Genomic DNA, 21,654 nt, shown 5'->3' on the forward strand with positions numbered 1-21,654 from the left:
TTAGGACGTTGATGACATGGACAGGAAGCGCTCCAAGAAGTCTGCAGGTCGTCGATCAAAAGCTCCATCCTTAACGGAACCTCCAGTCGAACGTCAGCATAGATCTTCCAGTGTTTTATGGCTCAAGCTCAATTTTACCATTAAAACAGCTCGGCTCCAGTCGCTCAAGAGACAGAAGTACCAGCATTTACAAGAAGAAGCTTTACTCAAAGCTCGAGGGTTGTTGAAAAATTGGGAAGACGGGCCAGTGGTTTTAACTGAGGACTTGTACAGTCGAGCTCGCAGCGAACATGAAGCTCAAGAACTGCTCAACTACACGCCAGAAGCATTGGCACTGCGCTTCAGTCTACGCAACCATCCAGACGTGATCGATGCTGTTAAGCAGCTCTGGTCTATCGAGTTTCCTCGTGACGATATGGGTTGTATCGACCAACATGGGTACGCGTCATTGTTCCGACGTATTGGACGGAGCTTGGAACCTGATGCAAGTAAACGACGTCTTCGTCGTATGGAGAAAACCATTAAAGAAGACTGGAGTCGAGATAGTAAAGGCGAGTCAGTCATGAGCTTTGCCAACTTCTTCGATAGTGTCTTCGAACTCGCTGATCTCTGGTGTGAGACTATCGATGTGGACGAGTATATCGCATTCCTTCGAACGTTGTTACAGAGAGTGAGTGCCATAAGACGTAACAAACAAGACCCAAACGATCAAGGCAAGAGAATATTACGTTCGCTTAAGCAGATTAAGGGTATTGACGATGAAGTATCTTCATCAGAGGATGACTCGCTTTCAGAGGTAGAAGATGATGAAGAGTTATCGACCGGAAGTGACACGGATGATAGCGAAGAGGAGAATACTCCAATCTCGTTACCATCTCCGAAGATTCCGACCCACTCGATGTTCATAGCGACCAAGGCATTGACAAGTATGCGTCCCAGAACCTCAAGCAATACGTCTATACCTAAAAATGCTCCAGACGTCGACGATGTTCCAGACAGACCACGCTCAAGAGAGCGACGGGCGAGTATTATTTCGCTTGGTGACTTCGCTGCGTTAGGCCTTCTAGACATCGGCAAGGAGAGTCCAAAGACCCCTACTGTGCGAGGATCAAGCGCAAAGTCTAGAGTGTCCTCTGCGAAAGCACCATCACCATTGGCCAGTGTACGTGAAAGCATCAGCACAACTAACATGGAAGGCGAAGATGACAATACTTTGGTGGCCATGCACCGCATGCGCTCTGCCCAGCGTACCCCAGTTACCGTCGAAGATACTACCAGCACTATTATCCCAAATTACTCAGCCCCAACTCAACACAAAGCAAGTTCTCCGCAGCAGAGACAGCGAAAGCCGGGTAAAGTATCCACAACAGCGCCCGATACATTAAAGGCGAGTCTCGGGACTGGTAGCATCAATTCTGATGGGCTCTCAAGTCTTCAAAGTGGCGGTTTAACAAGCTCGGCACCCGTCTTAAAGACGACAACGGGACTGAAGACTGGTGCTACGTTTGCCAGCGTTGATACTGCTAGTGTTGATACTGGTGCTCGAATCTCAATGCTGTCTTCCTCATCTAAAGCAAAGCAAAAGGGCGACAAGAAGCCCACTGGAATCATGTTTGATGGCCCCCCGGTAAACATAAACAACATGAGACTTGCATCTCTTGACGTGGCCCCACCTAGCACCCCAGGAACCTCAAAACTTAATCGTGGAGGTCAAGGCAAATGGACTATTCGAACTGAAAGTGATCAACCGCGTCAACAAGGAGTAAGTGACAACGAATCCGGTTCTCAAGCTCCACGAGAGTATATTACCGGTTTGGGTTTCGACAGTCCAGCTAAGGACAACCTGGTCTCAAAGAAGACAGAGTTACTACCAGTAGACCTGACGACACCATTCTATACATTTGATGACAGTGTATCCCCATCGAAGAGATTATTACAGCCACTAGATGATAGTGGTGGTGGCAGGAGTGGAGCTTACAGCGGTAGCAAAGGACGTCAACAACGCAATACTACTGCTGATGATAGTACAAGCCAGGGACTTGATTTAAGTGATAGCTACAAGACTACGGGGTATCTGACTGGAAGTTTACAAGCGGAGATTATTGCGAGGAACGTACCAATGCCTCGTAATGCTGAAGGACGCTCGCTGTCATTAAACCGGGAAGGTAGGAGACGCAGTTCGAGCAAGCAAATGCCTAAAAGAATGCGAAAACAAGCTCCAGATGACGGAGATAACGACGGCACAGTGTCTCCATGGGATTCAGAATTCGACAATGAGCACGACGACCTCGCTAAAGCTCTTCCTCCAGCTGATAAACTACGAGTAAGTCCAATTGTGACGATCCCAGTGGCATCAATTCCTAAGACTCAAGAGGACCCAGACCCGGAGTTATCGACGGATCCTTTAATACTTACCGTGTCATCGTCTATGGTCCCTCTTGAGCCCCCATCCTGTGTATCTGATCTCACAACATTGCCGCATGAGTACCACGAACTGGTACTCGGCAAAGGGCTCAGTAGATCGGAAAGCGCTCCGATTCGAACAGCACAAACTCGTACTCCTACGGTACACCCAGTTAACAGAACGTCACGAGGGCCACAGTGGATGCTATTGGGAGCTATTCAACCTTCTTTAACTCTTTTGGAGGACGGCGTTGAGGGTCGGACAGTGGCTACCTCACCACGACCAAAACTTGCAGCACTTACGTCAAAGCGGCCTCGTCGAGATCGAGAAATCGACGAGGACGATGAAACGGGATTGTGTCCTCGATTTGCGGAGCATCTCGAGTCTCATGGAGATCGATCTGCTACTGCCCCACCACGTTTTCGCACAGACAAGCCGAGATCTCGATGTACATGCGAAGATGGCTGCACTGCGTCTTTGGATGAAGAAGGTAACTATCGATGCTTTATCCATGGAAGCAGCAACAACAACTGGCAAGACGAGAACGACGTAGAGATAGCAGCGAATGCTCAGGAAGACGTGACGGTGATTGTAAATGCCACTCGAGGACTCGTACTACGACCTGGTACAATGGATCGGGTAGCTGCCAAGCGAGCAAGGCACAAAGAGAGAGCAACAAGGTCTGAAATGATGCGACGACGGTGTCAATACACGTTCGGCAAGCACGTGGGTTAACAGTTTAATCGGAATTTATCGTCAACTAGTGGATATTGGAGTATACGTACTGCTGTACGAACGAATGTCCTTCAAGGCTCTTGACAAGTTCCTCGGACGAGCAACATCCTTCTGTACCGCACACGTCGTCTACGACTCGCCTCACATCTGCTGCAGTCACGAGTTGGTCCCCAAAGAAACCTGCGACTGAAGTTAGCGTTGTTAACGCGAAGTTGAGTCCTTCAGGCGATAGTCCTCGTTCAAACTCAAGTGACTTATCCGCGTCGCTAGCAAACTGCAGCGCAGCTTGAAGCTTCACGTCTAGAGATCCACGGAGCAGCGCCGCTGCACCAATGAGGAATTGAAACGCGAGAATCCGTTCATCACCCGTACGATCCAATAATGTAAAAATTCGATCAAAGATGGCTCGATCGGACGCAGCAAACCCGACGCTATTGAGCGCTTCTTCGAACTCCTCACAGCTCAGATCTGCTTCTCGAGACGCCAAATTCCCCTCCTCCCTCGAACCAGAGCACCAGATAGCTTGAAGCGCTTGCAGTTTCACCAAAGTGACTGCAAATACGACAACAGTTAGCAGATCGTCATCTTCAAAGCATGAGAGATATCACGCTCACACTGAGTTATCTCTGCAACAGCAGCGATTGCCAACGGGCTGTCATGACACTCGCCTCCACCCGCAGGCTGGGAGATCGTAATGCCCATGATCGCAGCTTGCGTCTTCTCAAGAATCCGTAAGTAGTCTGCAACAAAGTCGTGCGAGTACTAGATCGAAGTTGGCTACATTAACTTCAACTCGGTCAATACTAAAATACAGATAATCATATGTTTAACCAATCGGTGGGAAGAACGTCCTCGAACCGTTACGTCTAAAAAGGACAACGGAACTCTGTGGTCACAAGGCTAAATGTGAGCCTGAATTCCAAGTAAAAAAAATGCTGAAAAATTATCTCAAGTGATCTTTTGGAGTGGGTCGGAGGGAGCTGTGGATGCCCGTCGGTTTTTATCAATTGAAAGTTGCCGTTTTTCGACCCATTTCCCGGCGCTGGCGCCACGATCAGCAGCATTGACTCGCTCACGACAGGGTGAGATCCGCCGCGTGCACGTGCGGCCCATGAAAAGCAATGTAGGCGTCTCCTCGGCTGCGGTGGCCGGGATAGAGCCCCGCGTAGTCTTCTTGAACGACAGCGGCGCCAATCAGCAGCTCATCACTTTCAAGCAGTACGCGCGGAATGTCATGGTTACGTCCAAATATACAGCAGTGAGCTTCGTGCCTAAGACCATATTCGAGTTCTTCCGTGTCGTGGCCAACGTCTACTTCCTCCTCATCGCGGTGTTACAGGTAAGAATCCCTAAGATATTGCAGTAAATGCTGAAATGTTAACGTTCTTGGCATCTGTAGCTGGCGACGCCCTGGTCCCCGACGAATCGGTTCACAACGGCAGGTCCGCTATTATTTGTTCTTCTAGTAACGATGGTGAAACAGGGAAGCGAGGACTATAAGCGCCATCAAGCAGACGAAAAGCAGAATAACCGTTCCTGTCGAGTACGCGGTCTATTTTTTTACTTTAAAGAAAACTACTTCTTATTAACTTTTTCGTTAGATTATCAATACTGCAGGACAGACGGAGATGATAGCGTGGCAGGATTTACAGGTCGGACAGCTCGTGTGTGTGGAAAATCATGAGGAATTACCAGCAGACGTGGTGATTCTCGCTACCTCTGAAGAGGAAGGAAGGTGCTTTATCGAGACTTCGAACTTAGATGGAGAAACAAATCTCAAGCGTCGAATAGCTGTCAAACTCACTGCACAGCTCGTTGGGTGGCGAGAGCTGCAAGGAGCTCCTATCTCTCAAGAATCCGTGTGTGCTGCAGCAGTACGGAGGCTGCGTGGGTCAGTCGAGCACGAACAGCCGAACAACCAGCTCTACACCTTCACAGGGCGCTTGATACTACGCGAAGGTGATCGAGGTGAGACAGCAGTGCCTTTGGGGCCAGAAAATCTGCTTTTACGCGGCTGTAGCCTTCGAAGTTGCGCGTTTGTGGTTGGTCTTGTGATTTTTACAGGAAGCGAGACCAAATTATTGCAAAATTCTCGTGCAGCGCCCTCGAAGCAGAGTAAATTGTATCGCACAGCGAACCGCTGCATGTTGTTGATCTTCACTACAATGTTTGGTCTCTGCTTGGCCAGTGCGATAGCTGCGGCATCCTGGAGCAAGAACAGCGCGAGTCGATTATGGTATCTACCATTTATTAAAGAAGCGGATCAAGTGGACGACTTTATCGTGAATTTCTTCACTTTTCTTATCCTGTATAACAACCTCGTACCCATCTCGCTATACGTGTCGCTGGACATCATTAAAGTACTACAAGCGAACCGAATCACTGGAGACGAAGATATGGTATACGACGGTGTTCATGCCGTGGCGAGGACGTCAGAACTTAATGAAGAATTGGGTCAAGTCGAGTATGTCTTTAGTGACAAAACGGGTACTCTAACCTGTAACGTTATGGAGTTTCGTAAATGCTCTATCGGTGGGATATCGTATGGTTTTGGAACTACCGAGATCGGTCGAGCTGTGGCTGCTCTGGCGAGTTTAGATGCAGCAACAGCCTCGAAACCAACCGCTTCTCCTGCTAAAACCAAGGTGAATCCGCTTGTCAACGCTCCAAGTGGTGTACGGCTGGATATTGACGCTACTGACGATGTTCGGGATAGCGTATCCTCAGCATCGCCTGTTTATCCCGTGACGAAAATTGTAGAAGGTGATCCGAAAGAAGCGCAAGTTCACTTTGATCCCAACATTCATTTTGATGATCCAGGATTGTTACGAGCTTTGTACGCCGGTGGGAAACAAGGAGAACTTATTCACGAATTTCTGACCTTATTGTCAATTTGTCATACGGTAATTCCCGAGACGGACTCTAAGACGAGGGAAGTTGTGTATCGTGCATCATCACCTGATGAAGAAGCATTAGTGAAGGCTGCCAAATGTCTTGGATATAATTTTAAATCTCCAGCTCCCTTGATGAAGGTCGAGATCTCCCGTAAAGCCTCTTTACTCCCTAACTCTAACTGCAACTCTAACAGGATACTGGAACCAGTCACTAAGTCCTATACGATTGTGAACGTCAACGAGTTCAACTCAACTCGTAAGCGGATGTCCGTCGTGGCGATCAACGAGGAGACTCGAGAGTATGTTTTGTACTGCAAAGGCGCCGACAACATGATGCTGGAGCGCGCTGCAACAGGGAAAAATGATAGTGATACTGCTATTCACGGGAAGCTTATTGGACATTTACGTAATTACGCTCGGGAAGGACTGCGCACGCTTGTTCTCGGTCGTCGAGTGCTTACAGCAGAAGAATACAGACACTACAATGAAGCATACGTGGCTGCGTCAACAGCACTCGAAGACCGTGAAACAAAACTGGACGCGTGTGCCGAGATGATCGAGAAAAATATGCAACTTCTAGGTGTAACTGCAATCGAGGATAAGCTACAAGAGGGAGTTCCCTCGGCTATCTTCGACCTTGCTCAAGCTGGAATTAAAGTCTGGGTTCTAACGGGAGATCGAGAAGAGACTGCAATTAATATTGGCCACGCTTGTCGACTAATTAACGACAAGATGCAGTTGTTATACGTTAATGCCGAGCGACTGGAAGCGTTGAGTGCACAACTGGACGCGCTCCACGAGACTCCCGAGATTCAGCGGCTTATTCGAGGGAATACGGTCGCTGATAACCTCGCAATGGTGTGTGATGGTAAAGCTCTCGTTCACATTTTCCCGTCACGCGACGCTAGAGCTAAAATGTCGACACAAACAATTGAACGTGTTGAAGTTCTGACTCACAAGCTCTTGGATATCGCTAAGGTATGTAAAGCTCTTATAGCTTGTCGGGTGAGCCCATCACAAAAGGCAGAGATAGTGCAACTTGTACGTAAGGGTGGACGCCAAGGCCTTGAAAAGAAAGGAGAACAACCGATCACTTTAGCGATAGGAGACGGCGCGAACGATGTGAGTATGATCCAAACAGCTCACGTTGGAGTAGGAATATGTGGGAAAGAAGGTGTGCAAGCTGTAAACGCCAGCGACTACGCAATCGCTCAGTTTCCGTTCCTAACACGACTGGTTTTACTACACGGACGATGTAACTATAAGCGCATCTGCAAGGTGATCCGCTACTCGTTCTACAAAAACATCGCGTTGGTGATCAGTCTATTCGTATTCAATTTTTACAATGGCCAATCCGGCGCTCCACTATTCGAGAGCTTCGTGATGGCCGGCTGGAATTTTTTCTTAGCACTTCCGATTATTGTAATTGGTGTCTTTGATCAAGATATTTCGGAAGATGTGGTGTTAAGGTTCCCGCAACTTTATCGTCGTGGTCAGTACGACAGTGACTTGAATATGCGCGTTTTTGCCAAGACGATCCTGAACTCCGTAGGCCACGCGCTGATCTGTTTCTTCGGATGTTACGCTGGTAATCAACGCACAAACTACGGGTTATACGTGATTGGTACGCTGTTCTACACAATTCTACTGGGCACTATGAACCTCAAGGTGTCGCTGCTAGCGTTGAACTGGAACAAGTACCACCTCGCAGTCATGGTCTTCAGCACTTGGCTATTTATCTTCTTCTTGCTGGTGTATCCTCAGTTCACGTTCATGAGCTATGACATGTTCGGTGTACCCATGTTCATGATCGGACTGCAACGGTACTGGACGTTGCTTCTCCTATGTCCCGTAGCAGCCATGCTCATCGACTTTACAGCCACTGCAGCTCAGCAGCAATTCCGACCGCGTGCCGAGGATATTTTACGCGAAAGATTTCGCTCTAGTAAGTCCAAGCGGGTCAGCGATGTCGTCGCTCCGATGATACCGAACAGCTCTCCTTCCGTCGACAAGCTTTTTGTAGCCGAGCAGTCTGCTGATGAGGATAACAGGAGTGATATTAAAGAAAACAAACCCAACACGTTCGTCGTGACAGCTCAGCCGCCGTCTCCACACCGACGAAGCAGCAGCACCAACAATCTCGTCAAGTTGGACTCGTTCAAGGGAGCTCTACCGCAGCCACAAGCTCGTACGTTTAGATCTCTGATTTAGGTTTTGTGTGTGTAAAAATGACTTAAACGTTCTACGCAGGGAGCAGTTTTGCATTCAACGGAGTAGATCAACTTCCAGGCAGGCATGCGTCGGGCGATTTACCGGTTCAAGAGGCCGTGACGATGCGAGTCTTGAGCTTCCAGAAGCAGCGTCAATCCAGTCGATCCGGTTCCCTTAATCGGATTCCTATAGCGCCAGAGCTCGCAGCCACGACACGTCAGAGCAGGAGGGAAGCTTATGGTTAGATCAGCTAAACTTCAACTAACGTTATAATAGTAAGTATGCGAAATGGCTACAGACCAACACTTACATTTCGTTATGTCTCGCATACAATTATCCAATATACTGGAATTCTGTATGTTCAAATATTAAGTTAACTATTCCAATAAGTATCTGACAGTCGACGCCATTGGATCTGCCATTTGCCAATATGGTCGTGCAAGTGCAGGTGCTTAGCGTGCAGTCCGTGGAGACGGCCCCCAGCCTTCTTCTGTCCACGGAGACGCGACGGTGCGTTAATAGACACCCTTCCCCATGCCTGTGCAATGTAGTTCCGCTAACCCTGTTCTGTGGGCTGCGCAGTTTCCTATTCAACGTCGGAGATGGCACGCAGCGACTGTGTATGGAGCACCACGTACGTCTAGCCAAGCTGCAGCACGTTTTCCTGACTGAACTCCGGTCTCATACTGTTGGAGGCCTCCCCGGTATGGTGCTCACCGTCTCGGACACGGGTAAATCCGGTCTACACGTCCACGGACCGCCCAATACTAAACAGTATTTGAAAGCTACACGTCACTTTTTGTATCGCCCGGAGTTCAAACTGGAGGCATCAGAGGTGCTTCCGATTAGCCCTGAAGATAAGGAGAAGGGTGTTAAAAGCTGCTATGAAGATGACGAGGTGGTGGTGCACGCTGTAGCCGTAGCAAAGCCTCGGGCTGGAGCTAAGCGGAAACTGAACGAGAGTCCAACGTCCGAAGGTGAAGAAACTCATGTGAGTGTGAGCTACGTGGTGGAGACTAGACCTCAAAGAGGTAAATTTCTAGTGGAGAAAGCAAAGGCGTTAGGTGTACCGAAAGGCAAATTATTCGGACAACTACACCAGGGCAAGGATGTGACACTTCCCGACGGCAAAGTGGTCAAGTCGAGTGACTGTGTGTTGCCATCGGCTCCCGCAGCGGCTTGTGTAGTGGTTAGTTGCCCTACTATTGCACATGTAGATGCACTGGTGAGTAGTGAAGGCTTCAACAGATACAAAGAGACAGAGGGGAAGGATCAAGTGCAGGTGGAAGTGGTGTTTCATCTCGGGAGTCTCGACGTTCTGCGTCACCCGAAATATGCAGAGTGGACACGCAGTTTCGGTGCTCAAGCACGTCACGTGCTGCTCGGACACGACGCTTGTGCACAGAAGACGGTGTATCGCGCTTCAGCCAAGCTCCAGGCTCAGCTACACGCTGTCTTTCCCCACGCTTTTCCGTCCAACGAAGCACATGAACTGCGCGACCCAATCGAACCTTTCTCACGTGTTCTAGACGCCTCATTGGACCTCACCGACACGTCGAAGCTGTCTCTAGGCGAGAGTATGCTTAAGTTCATTCTGTCTCCTCAAGCTCGTCGCGGCTTTGACTCGTCCAGTTGTTGGCCACGTCTGGACTTCGACGAGATCTGCGAGAGTGTAGTAGATATCGCAGCTCAAGAGCCTGAAGCCTCGAAGCTGGATGAAGACCTCGTAGACGGTCGCATCACGTTTTTGGGCACTGGGTGCGCTATTCCGTCCAAGTATCGCAACGTCACCGGCATGTATCTAGAGCTCCCGACAGGGAAAGACGACGAAGAGTGGGCTGGGATGATGCTGGACTGTGGAGAAGGCAGCTTGGGACAGATGTATCGCTACGCTGGAGGTGATAGAAGGCGTCTACAGGAGCTGGTGGATCGTCTCAAGTGCGTCTGGATCTCGCACAACCACGCTGACCATCATCTCGGTTTGCTACGGTTATTAAGCGCTCGTGTGTCGACCATGGAGCCGCTACTGGTCATCGGACCTACGCCGCTCCAGTTCTGGCTGGACGAATACTCGACTCAAGACCCGACGGTGCGTGGCAAATACTCGTTCGTAGAGAACTACAGCTTCGACGAGAGCGACTCTCGCAGCGAAGAGGTTGAATTCCATGCTGAAGCTGCTCGCGTCCGTGTGTGGCTGAGAGAGACGTTGAATATATCGCAGCTCGAGTGTGTTCCGGTCAAACACGCACATCAGTCGTACGCTGTTGTATTGACGTTCACTGACGGCGCCAAGCTGGCGTTCTCTGGAGACTGTCGGCCGAGTGAGAAGCTGGCGACAAAGGCCAAAGGCGCGTTCCTGATCGTCCACGAAGCCACGTTCGAGGACGAGTTGACCAAAGAAGCCAAGGACAAGGCGCACTGTACCATGGCTGAGGCGATTCAGGTCGGACGGCAAGCCAACGCGCGTCACCTGCTGCTCACGCACTTCAGTCAGAGGTATCCCAAGATGGCGGTGCTGTCAGCTACTAGTGACGACGATCAGAGTCCGATGGAGGTGCTGACGGCGATCGATATGTTGTCTCTGCGCTTCCGTGAACTACGCCAGCCCAAGCTGATGGACGTGTGTACGCAGCTCATGACGCAGGACGACGAGGAGGATTCCGAGGCTGCGGCGAGTCGTAGGGCTCAACAGGAGCGCGAAGACAAGAAGAAACAGAAGAGCATTGAACGTGGCGAACAGTAAACTCTAAATCAAACGACACTGAATTGACTGTGTCCTCAACTTTGACTTACCTACAGCGCTCCGTCCACGACGCCATCACGAGAATATTCACGCAGCACAGCAGGGATAGAAGTAGGCGGGATCATACCCAGCTCCGTGACCACCATAGACACGTAGTCGATCGGAGTCACGTCGTACACGAGGTTCAGCAGCTTCAGATCAGCCAAGTCACGCCAGTCGGACAAGATGTGGCCGCTCGAGGCACCACTGGACGCATTCCCGACACTGCCGCCAGTACGACGTCGAGAGTGCGGCTTATCGATGCAGTACGAAGACACGAGCTCGTCGGGATCTCCTAGTTCGTTGTGCGTGATGGCGTCCAGCTGCACGCGGTCGGAGAACTTGTACGTCTCGCAGCAGAACAGCACGGGAACATTGGCTTCGTGCGCAGTCATCGCCACCAGGGCCGTCCCCACACGAGCCACAGCCACACCGTTGCTCATAAAGGCTGCAGCTCCCAGGAACACCTTGGTAACTTCTCGCATAATGTACGACAGCGCGTTGATCTGCAGGTAGGTGCACTGCAAACCCGCACTAGCGAGTGCACTGACCATCTTGCGACCTTCATAGTGCGGACGGGAGTCCACGACGATAATCCGCAGACTGGCAGCGATCTCGGGCGACGTCTTGGCTGTTTCCAGTAGCAATTCCTCCACCACATTGGCTCGCGCGTACGTCAGGATGACGTCTCCTTCGCTGATCTTGGACTGCGCGTTCTTGACCACAGCACGCGAGGCCAGCAAGATGCGGCTCTGCACGTAGTCGTCCATCTCCTCGCGGATACGACGCTTGGCTTCTTCCTCGCTGAGTTCCGGGGGAGTCGAGCCGATAACGCGACGCAGTCGGCGGATGGCGTTGCCCATGCCGATACCGTGCGGTCTGCAGTCGATAAGGTACTGAATTAACGGACGTAGACGCTTGTCCAGGTCGCGACGCAGTTGTTTATCCTGCGGAGTCACATAGTCGTCGATCACTTGCTGGAATGCGGTGATCATTGCGATACAGCGAGCATTTCCGCCCGATATTTTTCCCTCTGCGTACTTGAGACCGAGCGCAAGCACAGCGGAATGCACCTCCTCCTTATTGGAGAAGCCCACGTTGAGGGACAAGGAGCTCTCGCGCTCGTATTGCGGCAAATGGGAGAACATTTCCACCTGTTTCTGGGCCTGAGTACGCACTACGACGGCAGCTTTGGAGCGACGAGCTATCTTCTTGGCGTCATCATACTGTAGACGCACGTTAGTGGGCGTCGGAGCTGCAGTCTCGGTTTTTTTGGGCTTGTTTGGAGCGTTATTGGCCTCTTTTTTCTGCCTATTGGCTTCTTGCTGAGCGCGACGCTCGGCCTTGGACAATTTTTCACGTTTCGGGACGCCGCCGGCCTTGGCGAAGGCCTCGGCTGCGAGTTTCTTCCTCTCGGCCTTGGAGAGTTTCTTCTTGTCTTCTACGGGGTTTAAAGTGAGCTTCTCCATGGGCTCGTCGACAGGAGACCATCCTTCGAGTTTGCCTCTGGATAGTATTGGTTAGGAAAATAGTATAGTACTGTTAAGTACTACGCGACGTACTCGTAAGGTTCGTCGAACTTCTTGCTCTTATTGCGCTTCTTCTGGTTCTTGTCGTCCAGCATGGACTCTGTAAGGAGGAGTAGAGGGTTAGAAAGTGTGAGTGTATGTAGAGGGAGTGTAGTAGCGTACCGAGGTGCTTAAGGTCGGCGCCCGGTTCCAGCACGGGAGATCGAGCGTCCGCCATGGCTGATAGTGGGTCACTTGGGGTCTATCACCCAGCCATTGATACTCGACACGCAATTGGACAGAAATCTTTGTGATATCAGCCAATCATACACGAAATAAAATCTGATTAAAGCTGATTTTACAGTGGACCACACGATGCTGTTTTGGCGCGCACTTTGCGCGCGCATTCGTCTTCATTTCGCAAGACGCTACCGGCTCACCGGGCACTCCTCTCGTACGCAACCTCCCTGCCCTTCACCCCCCTCCCCCCGCGCGTGTGCGACGGCTTGTAGTACATCGTCTGCCGTCGTGTATTGACTGCAGTTCCTGACCTCCACGATCATCCACGTGTCTCTACAGCCGGAGAAATCTTGCCGAACATGAGCTCGTCCAATTCATCCGGCAACGGCCTCGCTGCCCTCATTGCAGCTTCCACGCCGGCCAAAAGCAGCAGCATCACTGCTGACAGCAAGAAAGAGCCGAGCAAGACGTTCGCGTCGCCCTCTTTCCTGTCGCCAGAGCCGGCACAGAAGCCGCAGAACAAGCTCACACTGAGCGGCCAGCCGACACGTAAGCTCAAGTCTGTCAAGCGTGTCCACGGCCTCTCTACGCCATCCACACAGCTTAAGACACAGGATAAGAAAAGCAAAAAGCTCAGCCTCAAGATCAAACACAAGAAGAGCCTCTCCAAGGCCGCACGTGTGCTCGAGGACATTTCCAACCGGACAAGCACCGACAAGCCGGCGTCCCACGATCCTACCAGGAAGTTAGAGTTCCCTACTCCAGTCAAACACATCAGCGACAAGAAGAAGACGCAAGAGGAGCCTGTAGAGAGCAGTAGCTCCTCTTCCAGCTCCGAGGATGAAGGTTACTCCAGTGACGAGGCCGAAGTAACCTTCGACGCCGCCACTATCGGCAACATGCGTGTCGTTAGAGAGTCTCTATCTCAAAGTCCCGCTCTATCCACAGCCAGCTGCGCGTCTATGCCTCCTTTGGGCCTCGAGTACCAGTTCTCCGTCTCCTCCACCGTCTCCTCCGTCGCTGTGGCTCCGAACGGCAAGTTTTTGGTCGTAGGCTTCTACAACGGCATGGTCTATCTGTATCCTTTAACCAAGGACTCTCTAGTCTTCCGTCGTGGCGTCCTATTGGACCAAATCATGCCTCGAGGCATGTATACTCAGATAATGGTGACTGTATCCATCCCGGAAGACGGCAAATTCATCTTCGCTGGAGTATACCGCGGTTCAACGGAGATTCGAGCGTTCGAAGTGGACAGCATCACTCTCCCGTCTCCTAACGACATGCAGCAGTCAAATAACACTCAGGTATTAACTGCAAACGACAGCGACGACAGTGGAGACGAGGAAGCGGCCAATGCCTTCGGGTTACCGTCTGCCAAGTCCATTTCGCACACGTATTCGGACGCTAAGCTCAAGGGCTTCGCAGCAGCCAGGAGTTTCTACCATAAAGGCAGCAAAAAGACGGAATACCGGTTATTATGCGGTATCGGCATCAAGAACGTGCACATGTGGCGATTCTACCAGACCCGAGACTTGCAGTGGAGTTGGGAGTGTGTGTTCGACAAGCAGACCAACGGGATCTCGCTGGAGTTCATCACGTTCCATCCTACCGTAATTAACCAGTTTATCTCCAAGTCGGAGCACCAGAATGTGCGTATCTGGCACTTGGAAGAAGACTATGACGCTGCTAAGAACTCGGTGACGATCCGTAAGAAATCACACACGGATGTGAAGCAGACGGTCGATACGGTGGCTGTGTATGGAGACTACGCGTACGGAGGCAGCGAATCTCTTGCAGTCATTGATCTCCAGTCTGCTAGTCGTATGGATCTGGACTTGCCGCTGTCTGCCAAGGAACAACGAGCCCAACGTGAAGCTTTACTCACGTCTAGGAACGCGAATTCATTGCGTGCGTGGAACCCGCGTGGAAGCCGTCGACGTACTGAAGACACGCAGCGTCATATGCGCACTGTGAGTAAAGTGGCTGGACAGGATAAGGCGCCGTTTACGGTGGGTATGTGCAGCGACGGCAGTGTGTTCTTCCATCAGCCCAAGAAGGAGACTGGGATCGCTACGCCTCTGGACTATATCGAAGGCTACGAGAAGTTCTTTGTGGACCCGTCGCTGGACTTCCAAGCGCAGTTTTCGGACCTTACACGAGTGAATACGAGCGGGTTATTGGCGGTGCTTCCTCTTCCAGAGACGGAGAAGGACAAGTGGATGGTGGTGGCTGCGAATCAGGACCAGCTTCTTGTACGCAGCTTAGACGCCTTCTTACACCGTAACCAACAGGATAAGGAGTACTCACAGGTGAAGAGCGACCTAAGGAATGTGATGCGGGATCTCGGCGCAAGCTCCGATAGCGACAGCGACTCGGACGATGAGAAGGACAAGCAACGGCTTCAGAAGCGTACGAAGCCTCAGGATACAGGACGCAAGGTTAAGCGCAGTCGACTGGAGAGTGAGAAGGCGTCGAAGGAGGCTGGAGAGAAGAGGAAGACGTTGCAGAAGAAGCCCAAGCTGAAGCAGGTTACTGAACAGGAGAAGCCCAGCGACAGGATAACGACTCCGAAGCGCAGCAAGACGTCAACTAGCACAGCGTCAACTAGCACAGCGTCGCCGGTGGTGTCGATCTCGTCGTGTTCAGGCTCTTCGAACCCCAACACTCCCGAGCAGGCCAAGTTATCTAGAGCGGAGAGACAGCTGCTGGCGTTAAAGGAGCTGCAGTGGACTCCGCCCAGGACGGACAACCAGGAAGAACTCACGGATGCAGCGGCGTTGTTGACGCAGCTCAGCTCGACCGCTACCCAGACGAAGAATGCCGCTAAGAAGGCCATACACAGGATAAAGGCGCAAGCTCTATTCGCCGACATCGACAGCACTGAAGACACCAAACCGATCAACAAGCCTGCAGCTAAAGTTACTAAGCGTGGCCGGAAGAAATCGCAGGAACAAGCTGCGTCTGAAGAGCCACAGATTGAGGAAGAGAACCAAGTGGAGCTTGAGAAAGACGAATTGGACGAGGAACTGGAGCAGCTGGAACAGTACGAGCCAGAGTTCGTGTCTGTGCCGTTCCTTAGTGACAACGGCTCTCTCTTGGCTGCGACCATGTACCAGTACGCTTCGACTTCAGCGAGCAGTACTGACGTCACGATGATGGACGACGTTGAGGCGGATTGTACTGCAGCGGCTACCGAACAGACTAACCTGCTTATGCAGTTTTCGCACCAGAACGAGCGGCTTAAGATGAATTTCCTAGCAGAACGCGAGCGGATCTACAAGCATCCGGACTGCTGTGCGTCGCACGCGAAGAGATCGAGTTCGACGGGCATGAACTGGCGTCGGAATGTGGCGCACGACTATCTTAAGCGCAAGCAGCTTAAGCGACGGCATAAGAAGCAGCTCGCGGCTAAACTGCAACAGCTGCACGCCAGCTACGCCGTGCAGATCCAGGAGCTGTACGCTATGCAGCAAATGCAGGCCAACGCCTTCCGCGCGCGTCAGCAGTTCCAGCACCTGCACGCGCAGATCCGTCGCCAAACCAGCAAAGCGCCGTCGTCTCCGTCCACTGTCACGTCCCCCATTAAGCACTCGACCATGCCCGACCACCTCTCAAGTGCCGTCTTCCCTTATCCGGACCTCTTATCCTGAATGTACAGCTTAAGTCATGTATGATAGGATAGGATAAAAAAACACGTTAGGAATTAAACGTCATGTACAGCATAAAGCAAATTAGCAGAAATCTTAGTGAATCTTATCTCAGGTTTGACAGGTTTGCAGTGTTTTCCATCCGTTTTGGCACCGCCAACACATCAGCCCAGGCCGTGCGTCACAGGATGGTCTATACTCAAGTTAAGTGGACATTATGTGCCGAGACCATCATCGCCTGTCTCTCTGCTTATGACCCCTGTTGAGATCGACCAGGTCCTCCCTCACTCACGAATTCGCCCGCTTCAGCTCACTTCAACCCCAGTAAATAGTAACCATGGCTCAGATTGCTCCTTTGGCTTCAGACGAAGTGACGGTTGTGGTCTTCCCGTCCAAGGACGACAACGTGAACAAGACGGAGCTCGTGGATCAGCGCCCCAGTCTCACGTACAAGCTATTCCTGGGCCTCATGTACACGTTGACATCGTGCGGATTCCTCTACGGCTGCGTGGCTGCCGTCACATTCTTCGGAGACATGTTCACGCTCTTGCTGGTTCTCACTCGCCAATGATGGGAATCCTGAAGACACTCAACGCCATTAACAGCCCAGCTACCATCGTCAATGTCAGACCCTCCCGTAGTTAACGTATTTAAACATGTAACCTTGATTTTGCCATCGCAACTTTCAGTTTCATCTACGCCGGACTCTCCTCTCCTGTTGCTTGGGTTGTAGTATAAAACTTTGAACGATTCTCGTTAATGGTAACTTCGTCTGAGAAACACACTACGAGGGCTCTTAAATTCATACCGTTGCTGCTCATCGTGAGCCGGGCATCGTCTTAGTCTTGTTGGAGATATTGATGAGCAACACTTTCTAGTGATCAACACGATTCGATTAATAACCCATTAGTTGTTTATAAGTGTAGTACTAACTTAATTAGTACACGCATGCTGTTGAGGACGACACGTTTTTCAGCTTGCTGCTACCTTACCATAGTGTCGATGAATTATAACTGGAGCTGGCCAGGTCATGTTAGAGCGAACAACACGTTGTCGGATGAAACAGCAAGGCCTCTAGAACCATGCATGACGTCAGAGCACGGGTCAAGTCCCATTTGCGTCCATCTTGCTCAAGAAAACTGGGATACAGTTCTAGTCGGAGAATGAGCAACACGGGATGGAATCTCATTCTCACGCAGAAAGCGAGGACGTGAAGCACTTATTAGTGGGTTCATTAGCCATCTCGTCGAATGGAGGATAATAAAGCTGTCACACTGCGCTTAAAGCTGTCATCTCGTTCACGAGCATGTGTACCATCAACCGTCGAGTCCATTTAATTCTCCTGATGATGGTGTGGGTGCGTTAGTACATTTGTATACAGTTTATGCATCGGATCGTGGTGGACATCATGAAGGTCCGGAAGTCTTCCATTTCTCGTTGCTCACTTTCGAATTCACCAATTTCAGCTCACGTCTCAACAGGCTCTTCGTCCTTCAATCAGAATGGCGACTCAAGTGATGCCTCTGCCTTCATCGTCGAACGAAGTAACAGTGATAATCTGCAACGAGGAAAACCCAAAAGATGAGGAGCCAGAGCCTAGAACGCTGCAGCAGTGTGTTCTGTCGGGAATTCTCTTCACGGTCGTGTTCGTCGGAGCCGTCTACTTGTTCGTATTCGCGATCGAATACATCAACGAGGGGTTCATCCGTCTCGTGGCAGTGGCGCAACGACAGCATCGCCTTTTGTGAGCACAAAAAAACTAACGTCTATTTATCGATGCTCTCCGCCGAATTGAAGGGAGCTACACCGCGGACTGCTGCAAAAGGCGCGCGTCCGGGAAGGTCAGCTAGAAGCTGGGTGGACAGCCTCACCAACATTAATTGGGCCAGGAGCAATTGTCGTCTGATCCTTCGTTCAATTTCTATTTGAGATTGATGCGACATGCTTTTTTAATTTTTAAATATTAAAACTATTGTACTGTAATAGGTTAAACTTCTCGCCATCTGACAATTTTGGAATGCTATACTTTTGACGTGCATTGTATCTAACACTTCTTAATCAACGTTGCAGAGCATTGAGGATCCATCGTTGATTGCAACAGATTGCACAGATTTATCTGCTATCGGGACTGCAATCGGTTCAATTGTGGGGTATGTGAACACTTGACAGGACAGGAGTGATAAGCTGAATGATGAATGGCTATCAGCGGCTCTGTAAAAGCCGCAATTGCTGTAAATACGCACGAGTTGTCAGGTATTAACTTAACATTAATCTACCTTAGTTGACAGACGAGCAGAGTTTGTTGCGTACGATCAGCTTGTACAAGCTGACAAGCTTCTAGACTTAGCCTGGATGCTATTAAAGATGTCAAGGCTACGCGGATTGACGATAGTGCAGCGTGCACTTCGCGGATGCGCCTCGCAGACGCACAGAGCGAAGGGAGCCCCTCACTTCACTGAAGGGACCCCCCCCAAAAAAAAAAAAAAAAACTCATAAAATGTTTTCAAACTTTTAATCAATTGTTAATCCCAAGCCATATCGACGTAATCGCAAATTTAGGTGTATGCACAACTCCCCGTACATATTTCTTGAGCCATGTTTCATGTGGAAACCGTAAAGTACCCAATGTTGGCTATTTGAGTATCGTACTCTCTCAAACCGTAGTTTTGTAGTAAGAGAGTGACCATTTAGGTTAATTTGTTGGCATGGGGCCTGTGTGTTGGGTTTGTGGCAAATTTTTCAAGTGTTCGCCTTTTACGTGTTGCTGTTTACTCACGTTGAGCTTAAGGTCAGAAAAACGGCGTTTTCCATTGCCGTACTTCCGTGCTTGACTGGCAAGATTATTGCCCCTAACCATTAAAATAATGCAAAATTTGTTTCTCGACATCCTTGCTCAGTACGTTTGCAACGCCTTGAGGAGAGCGCCTCACGCGCCGAGCGATCTCACGCCCCGAAAAGCCACCCTCGGCTAGACCCTTGATCCTCTTGCGCTCCTCGTCGGAAAGCTTGTCCTCCTCCCCATACAAATGCTGTATGAGAGCCAGTTGTGGTGACGTTGACTCTGAAACCTGATATCAAAGTCGAAAGGGTCAGTTGGAACAAAGAGGCGAGAAGCGAAGAGGGAGGAGGCTGCGTGGCGAGCAAGCGCGTTGGGATCGCAACGTGTGGGCGCGTGAAGCCGCCGAACAGGATGTGGTGATGAAGTGTGGCGTCGTGACCAAGTACGTGCCGGATACATGGCGCGTGGCCACTTCGAGCCACAGAAGGACAAGGATGGCTGCAAGTTCGAGCGTCTGCATGGATATTCGCTGCCTGACGTCGATCAGGCAGCTTGCGTACCTGGATACACCGAAGTGCTGTGGATCCAGTGCATGTGGTGAAGGCAACGGCGTCGACGGAGAGTGGCGACGCAGTAGCAGGACTAAGAGCTCCAAGACGCCCAACAGGGTCGTGAGTAGATAAGCAGCGGCAGCAGCGCGCTGGTAGGCTCTGTAAGCCTTCAGAATTCAGTTTACTTTCTCAACCAGAAGTGGCCTTACCATACCAGTGGATACATAGTTACCTTCACTCTCCTCCCACACAATCCCAAAATAAACTAGTGTCCATAACTTTTGTCGCGGTGCTTTTTCCAGTTATCACTATTGGAGCCTATAGACGTGCTGCGATTGGCCGGTTCTTGCAACAAGCCAGCAGTCGGTCAATACAATTGGAGCATCATATCAAAATAGCGTCCTCAAAATTTCAGTAGGTTGTAGTGGGATCCGAATGAACACACTTGCGAGAGAAGCTGGTGCTTCCTTTGAACTCTTGCTTGTATTGTACTTTGCAAAATCCAAAATGAGATAGTTGAGACTCTCGTCAGCTACTCCTACATCACTGCCTAAGTATCTGCGTCGAGTCGTCCCATCCCTGAGTCTTATTCTACGCCAGTTCCTGCTGGGACCGTCCTCGGCCACCAGCACAGTGCGTGGTCAGGTCCTGAAGACCGTCGCCCCACTACACTGCCTCACCAAGACTTGACCGCACACTTTGATGCCGCCGAGCCTTGGATGTTGCTCGAATATTCCGATGTACCAAATTCATGGTACCTTGATCAAGCAACATAGCCTCTTCAAGTTGAAGCTCTAAAGTTGCTCCAATGTTACAGTAAGCTCAACATCACTTGATGCAGCTATGTACTGCTTCACCATCACTGGTATATCCTTGTACAATGAACTGAGCGACTCCCACGAGTCCTCAATTGGCTCCAGACCTTTCCACCCTACCAGTATCTCGTGACACTTCTTCGCCGAGTTCCACCGATGCTCTTTGAGTTCCGCAACCGTAAGGACGATTCCTTGAGCAGCCACGTGCTCTCGGATCTCCTCTGTTACTCCAACAGACGCATCTGCGTAGACCTTGAGGCGTGAGGCGTGCACGTCTGCTTTCACTCCAGTCAATAAGTGCTGTACACAAAAGGAGTGTTCGTCTGTATCAATAACCTGGTTCGAGCCTATCCATGTAACGAGTAACTTGTTGTTGTGTTTTTGGTCCACCCTTGACCTCAACACGTTGTTCACCAACATCGAAGTTAGCCTTCCTAGCTGTTCTCTGTGCCTTCTGATTCCGTTTCGATTGGTTCGCCCTTGCTTCTTGTACAACCTTGTGCATCTCTTGCACCCTAGCTTGCAGCAAGGCTAACTTCTTCTTGATCTGGCTGGAGGTCGTCCCTAGCTCAAGAAAAGGGTTGTCTTGGGTGTTGAACCGAAGTCTAGTGGAGAAGCAGCAGGTAGAACACATAAAAGCTCCACTGGTGCCTTGTTCCCAAGAGACGGGACCTGGGTATGGTTCAGATTCGACTGTACCACTGGTATGAAATGTGGCCAATCACGAATGTCCACCTTTGCCTCGAAACACATGGCTCTAAAGACCTGCACTAAGTCCCTATTGAGCCTCTCGATTGATCCATTTGTCCATGGGCTATACGCCACCGTAAACCTCTGTCCACTAGTAAGGCGCCTTGCCACTTCAGCCACAACTTGGTTTTTGAAATGACTGCCTTGGTCACTTATCCACACACGAGGTGCTCCGTAACGACTGAGCCAGTCCAATATCGCCTCTGCAGTCTCAGCTGCTGTTGGCACTGCGCATGTGTGGTGTAGTGATTTCTAAGTAATCGCTGAAGTGGCTACATTCAAGTTGCTCAAGCCACGAACTCTCGGTCATGCGACAGGTGGTGACCACGGTGCAAGAT

The 21,654-nt window shown here is 50.7% G+C and overlaps 10 protein-coding genes across 10 annotated transcripts; 7 read left to right on the forward strand and 3 right to left on the reverse strand.

The window, feature by feature from the left end:
- Positions 1 to 16: 16 nt before the first annotated feature.
- Positions 17 to 3,139, forward strand: PPTG_10535 (hypothetical protein; the record flags this gene model as incomplete). The annotated part of the gene is made up of 1 exon (XM_008905912.1): positions 17 to 3,139. One exon carries the CDS (start codon positions 17 to 19, stop codon positions 3,137 to 3,139), a length of 3,123 nt encoding a protein of 1,040 aa, XP_008904160.1.
- A 25-nt stretch (positions 3,140 to 3,164) lies between these two features.
- Positions 3,165 to 3,841, reverse strand: PPTG_10536 (hypothetical protein; the record flags this gene model as incomplete). Its single annotated transcript, XM_008905913.1, has 2 exons — positions 3,165 to 3,691; positions 3,754 to 3,841. 2 exons carry the CDS (start codon positions 3,839 to 3,841, stop codon positions 3,165 to 3,167), a joined length of 615 nt encoding a protein of 204 aa, XP_008904161.1.
- Positions 3,842 to 4,250: 409 nt separating this feature from the next.
- PPTG_10537 (hypothetical protein) lies at positions 4,251 to 8,244 on the forward strand (the record flags this gene model as incomplete). Its single annotated transcript, XM_008905914.1, has 3 exons — positions 4,251 to 4,478; positions 4,539 to 4,682; positions 4,741 to 8,244. 3 exons carry the CDS (start codon positions 4,251 to 4,253, stop codon positions 8,242 to 8,244), a joined length of 3,876 nt encoding a protein of 1,291 aa, XP_008904162.1.
- A 383-nt stretch (positions 8,245 to 8,627) lies between these two features.
- PPTG_10538 (hypothetical protein) lies at positions 8,628 to 12,019 on the forward strand. The gene is made up of 2 exons (XM_008905915.1): positions 8,628 to 8,754; positions 8,827 to 12,019. The coding sequence occupies exons 1-2, from the start codon at positions 8,675 to 8,677 to the stop codon at positions 10,985 to 10,987; spliced, it is 2,241 nt and encodes a 746-aa protein (XP_008904163.1). The 5' UTR covers positions 8,628 to 8,674; the 3' UTR covers positions 10,988 to 12,019.
- PPTG_10539 (hypothetical protein) lies at positions 10,913 to 12,821 on the reverse strand. The gene is made up of 3 exons (XM_008905916.1): positions 12,718 to 12,821; positions 12,589 to 12,655; positions 10,913 to 12,532 (listed from the first exon to the last, which is right to left on the reverse strand). Exons 1-3 carry the CDS (start codon positions 12,770 to 12,772, stop codon positions 11,038 to 11,040), a joined length of 1,617 nt encoding a protein of 538 aa, XP_008904164.1. The 5' UTR covers positions 12,773 to 12,821; the 3' UTR covers positions 10,913 to 11,037.
- A 129-nt stretch (positions 12,822 to 12,950) lies between these two features.
- On the forward strand, positions 12,951 to 16,548 carry PPTG_10540 (hypothetical protein). Its single transcript, XM_008905917.1, has one exon. The coding sequence runs from the start codon at positions 13,134 to 13,136 to the stop codon at positions 16,422 to 16,424; it is 3,291 nt and encodes a 1,096-aa protein (XP_008904165.1). The 5' UTR covers positions 12,951 to 13,133; the 3' UTR covers positions 16,425 to 16,548.
- A 210-nt stretch (positions 16,549 to 16,758) lies between these two features.
- PPTG_10541 (hypothetical protein) lies at positions 16,759 to 16,992 on the forward strand (the record flags this gene model as incomplete). Its single annotated transcript, XM_008905918.1, has 1 exon — positions 16,759 to 16,992. The coding sequence occupies one exon, from the start codon at positions 16,759 to 16,761 to the stop codon at positions 16,990 to 16,992; it is 234 nt and encodes a 77-aa protein (XP_008904166.1).
- Positions 16,993 to 17,891: 899 nt separating this feature from the next.
- Positions 17,892 to 18,310, forward strand: PPTG_10542 (hypothetical protein). The gene has a single exon (XM_008905919.1). The coding sequence runs from the start codon at positions 17,924 to 17,926 to the stop codon at positions 18,167 to 18,169; it is 246 nt and encodes an 81-aa protein (XP_008904167.1). The 5' UTR covers positions 17,892 to 17,923; the 3' UTR covers positions 18,170 to 18,310.
- Positions 18,311 to 19,657: 1,347 nt separating this feature from the next.
- On the forward strand, positions 19,658 to 19,801 carry PPTG_22736 (hypothetical protein; the record flags this gene model as incomplete). Its single annotated transcript, XM_008905920.1, has 1 exon — positions 19,658 to 19,801. The coding sequence occupies one exon, from the start codon at positions 19,658 to 19,660 to the stop codon at positions 19,799 to 19,801; it is 144 nt and encodes a 47-aa protein (XP_008904168.1).
- Positions 19,802 to 20,545: 744 nt separating this feature from the next.
- Positions 20,546 to 20,986, reverse strand: PPTG_10543 (hypothetical protein; the record flags this gene model as incomplete). The annotated part of the gene is made up of 1 exon (XM_008905921.1): positions 20,546 to 20,986. One exon carries the CDS (start codon positions 20,984 to 20,986, stop codon positions 20,546 to 20,548), a length of 441 nt encoding a protein of 146 aa, XP_008904169.1.
- Between the last annotated feature and the right edge of the window lie 668 nt (positions 20,987 to 21,654).

Source organism: Phytophthora parasitica (genome assembly GCF_000247585.1).
Source record: "Phytophthora parasitica INRA-310 unplaced genomic scaffold supercont2.22, whole genome shotgun sequence".
In the NCBI taxonomy this organism is placed as follows: Eukaryota; Oomycota; class Peronosporomycetes; order Peronosporales; family Peronosporaceae; genus Phytophthora; species Phytophthora nicotianae.

Bases quoted from the DNA above. Each gene is read 5' to 3' on its own strand.
- PPTG_10538 (XM_008905915.1), top strand. From the start codon at position 8,675: ATGGTCGTGCAAGTGCAGGTGCTTAGCGTGCAGTCCGTGGAGACGGCC. The intron at 8,755-8,826 runs GTGCGTTAATAG...TGGGCTGCGCAG, and splicing joins CTGTCCACGGAGACGCGACG to TTTCCTATTCAACGTCGGAG.
- PPTG_10539 (XM_008905916.1), bottom strand. From the start codon at position 12,772: ATGGCGGACGCTCGATCTCCCGTGCTGGAACCGGGCGCCGACCTTAAG. The intron at 12,656-12,717 runs GTACGCTACTAC...TCCTCCTTACAG, and splicing joins CGCCGACCTTAAGCACCTCG to AGTCCATGCTGGACGACAAG. The intron at 12,533-12,588 runs GTACGTCGCGTA...AATACTATCCAG, and splicing joins AAGTTCGACGAACCTTACGA to AGGCAAACTCGAAGGATGGT.
- PPTG_10540 (XM_008905917.1), top strand. From the start codon at position 13,134: ATGAGCTCGTCCAATTCATCCGGCAACGGCCTCGCTGCCCTCATTGCA.
- PPTG_10542 (XM_008905919.1), top strand. From the start codon at position 17,924: ATGGCGACTCAAGTGATGCCTCTGCCTTCATCGTCGAACGAAGTAACA.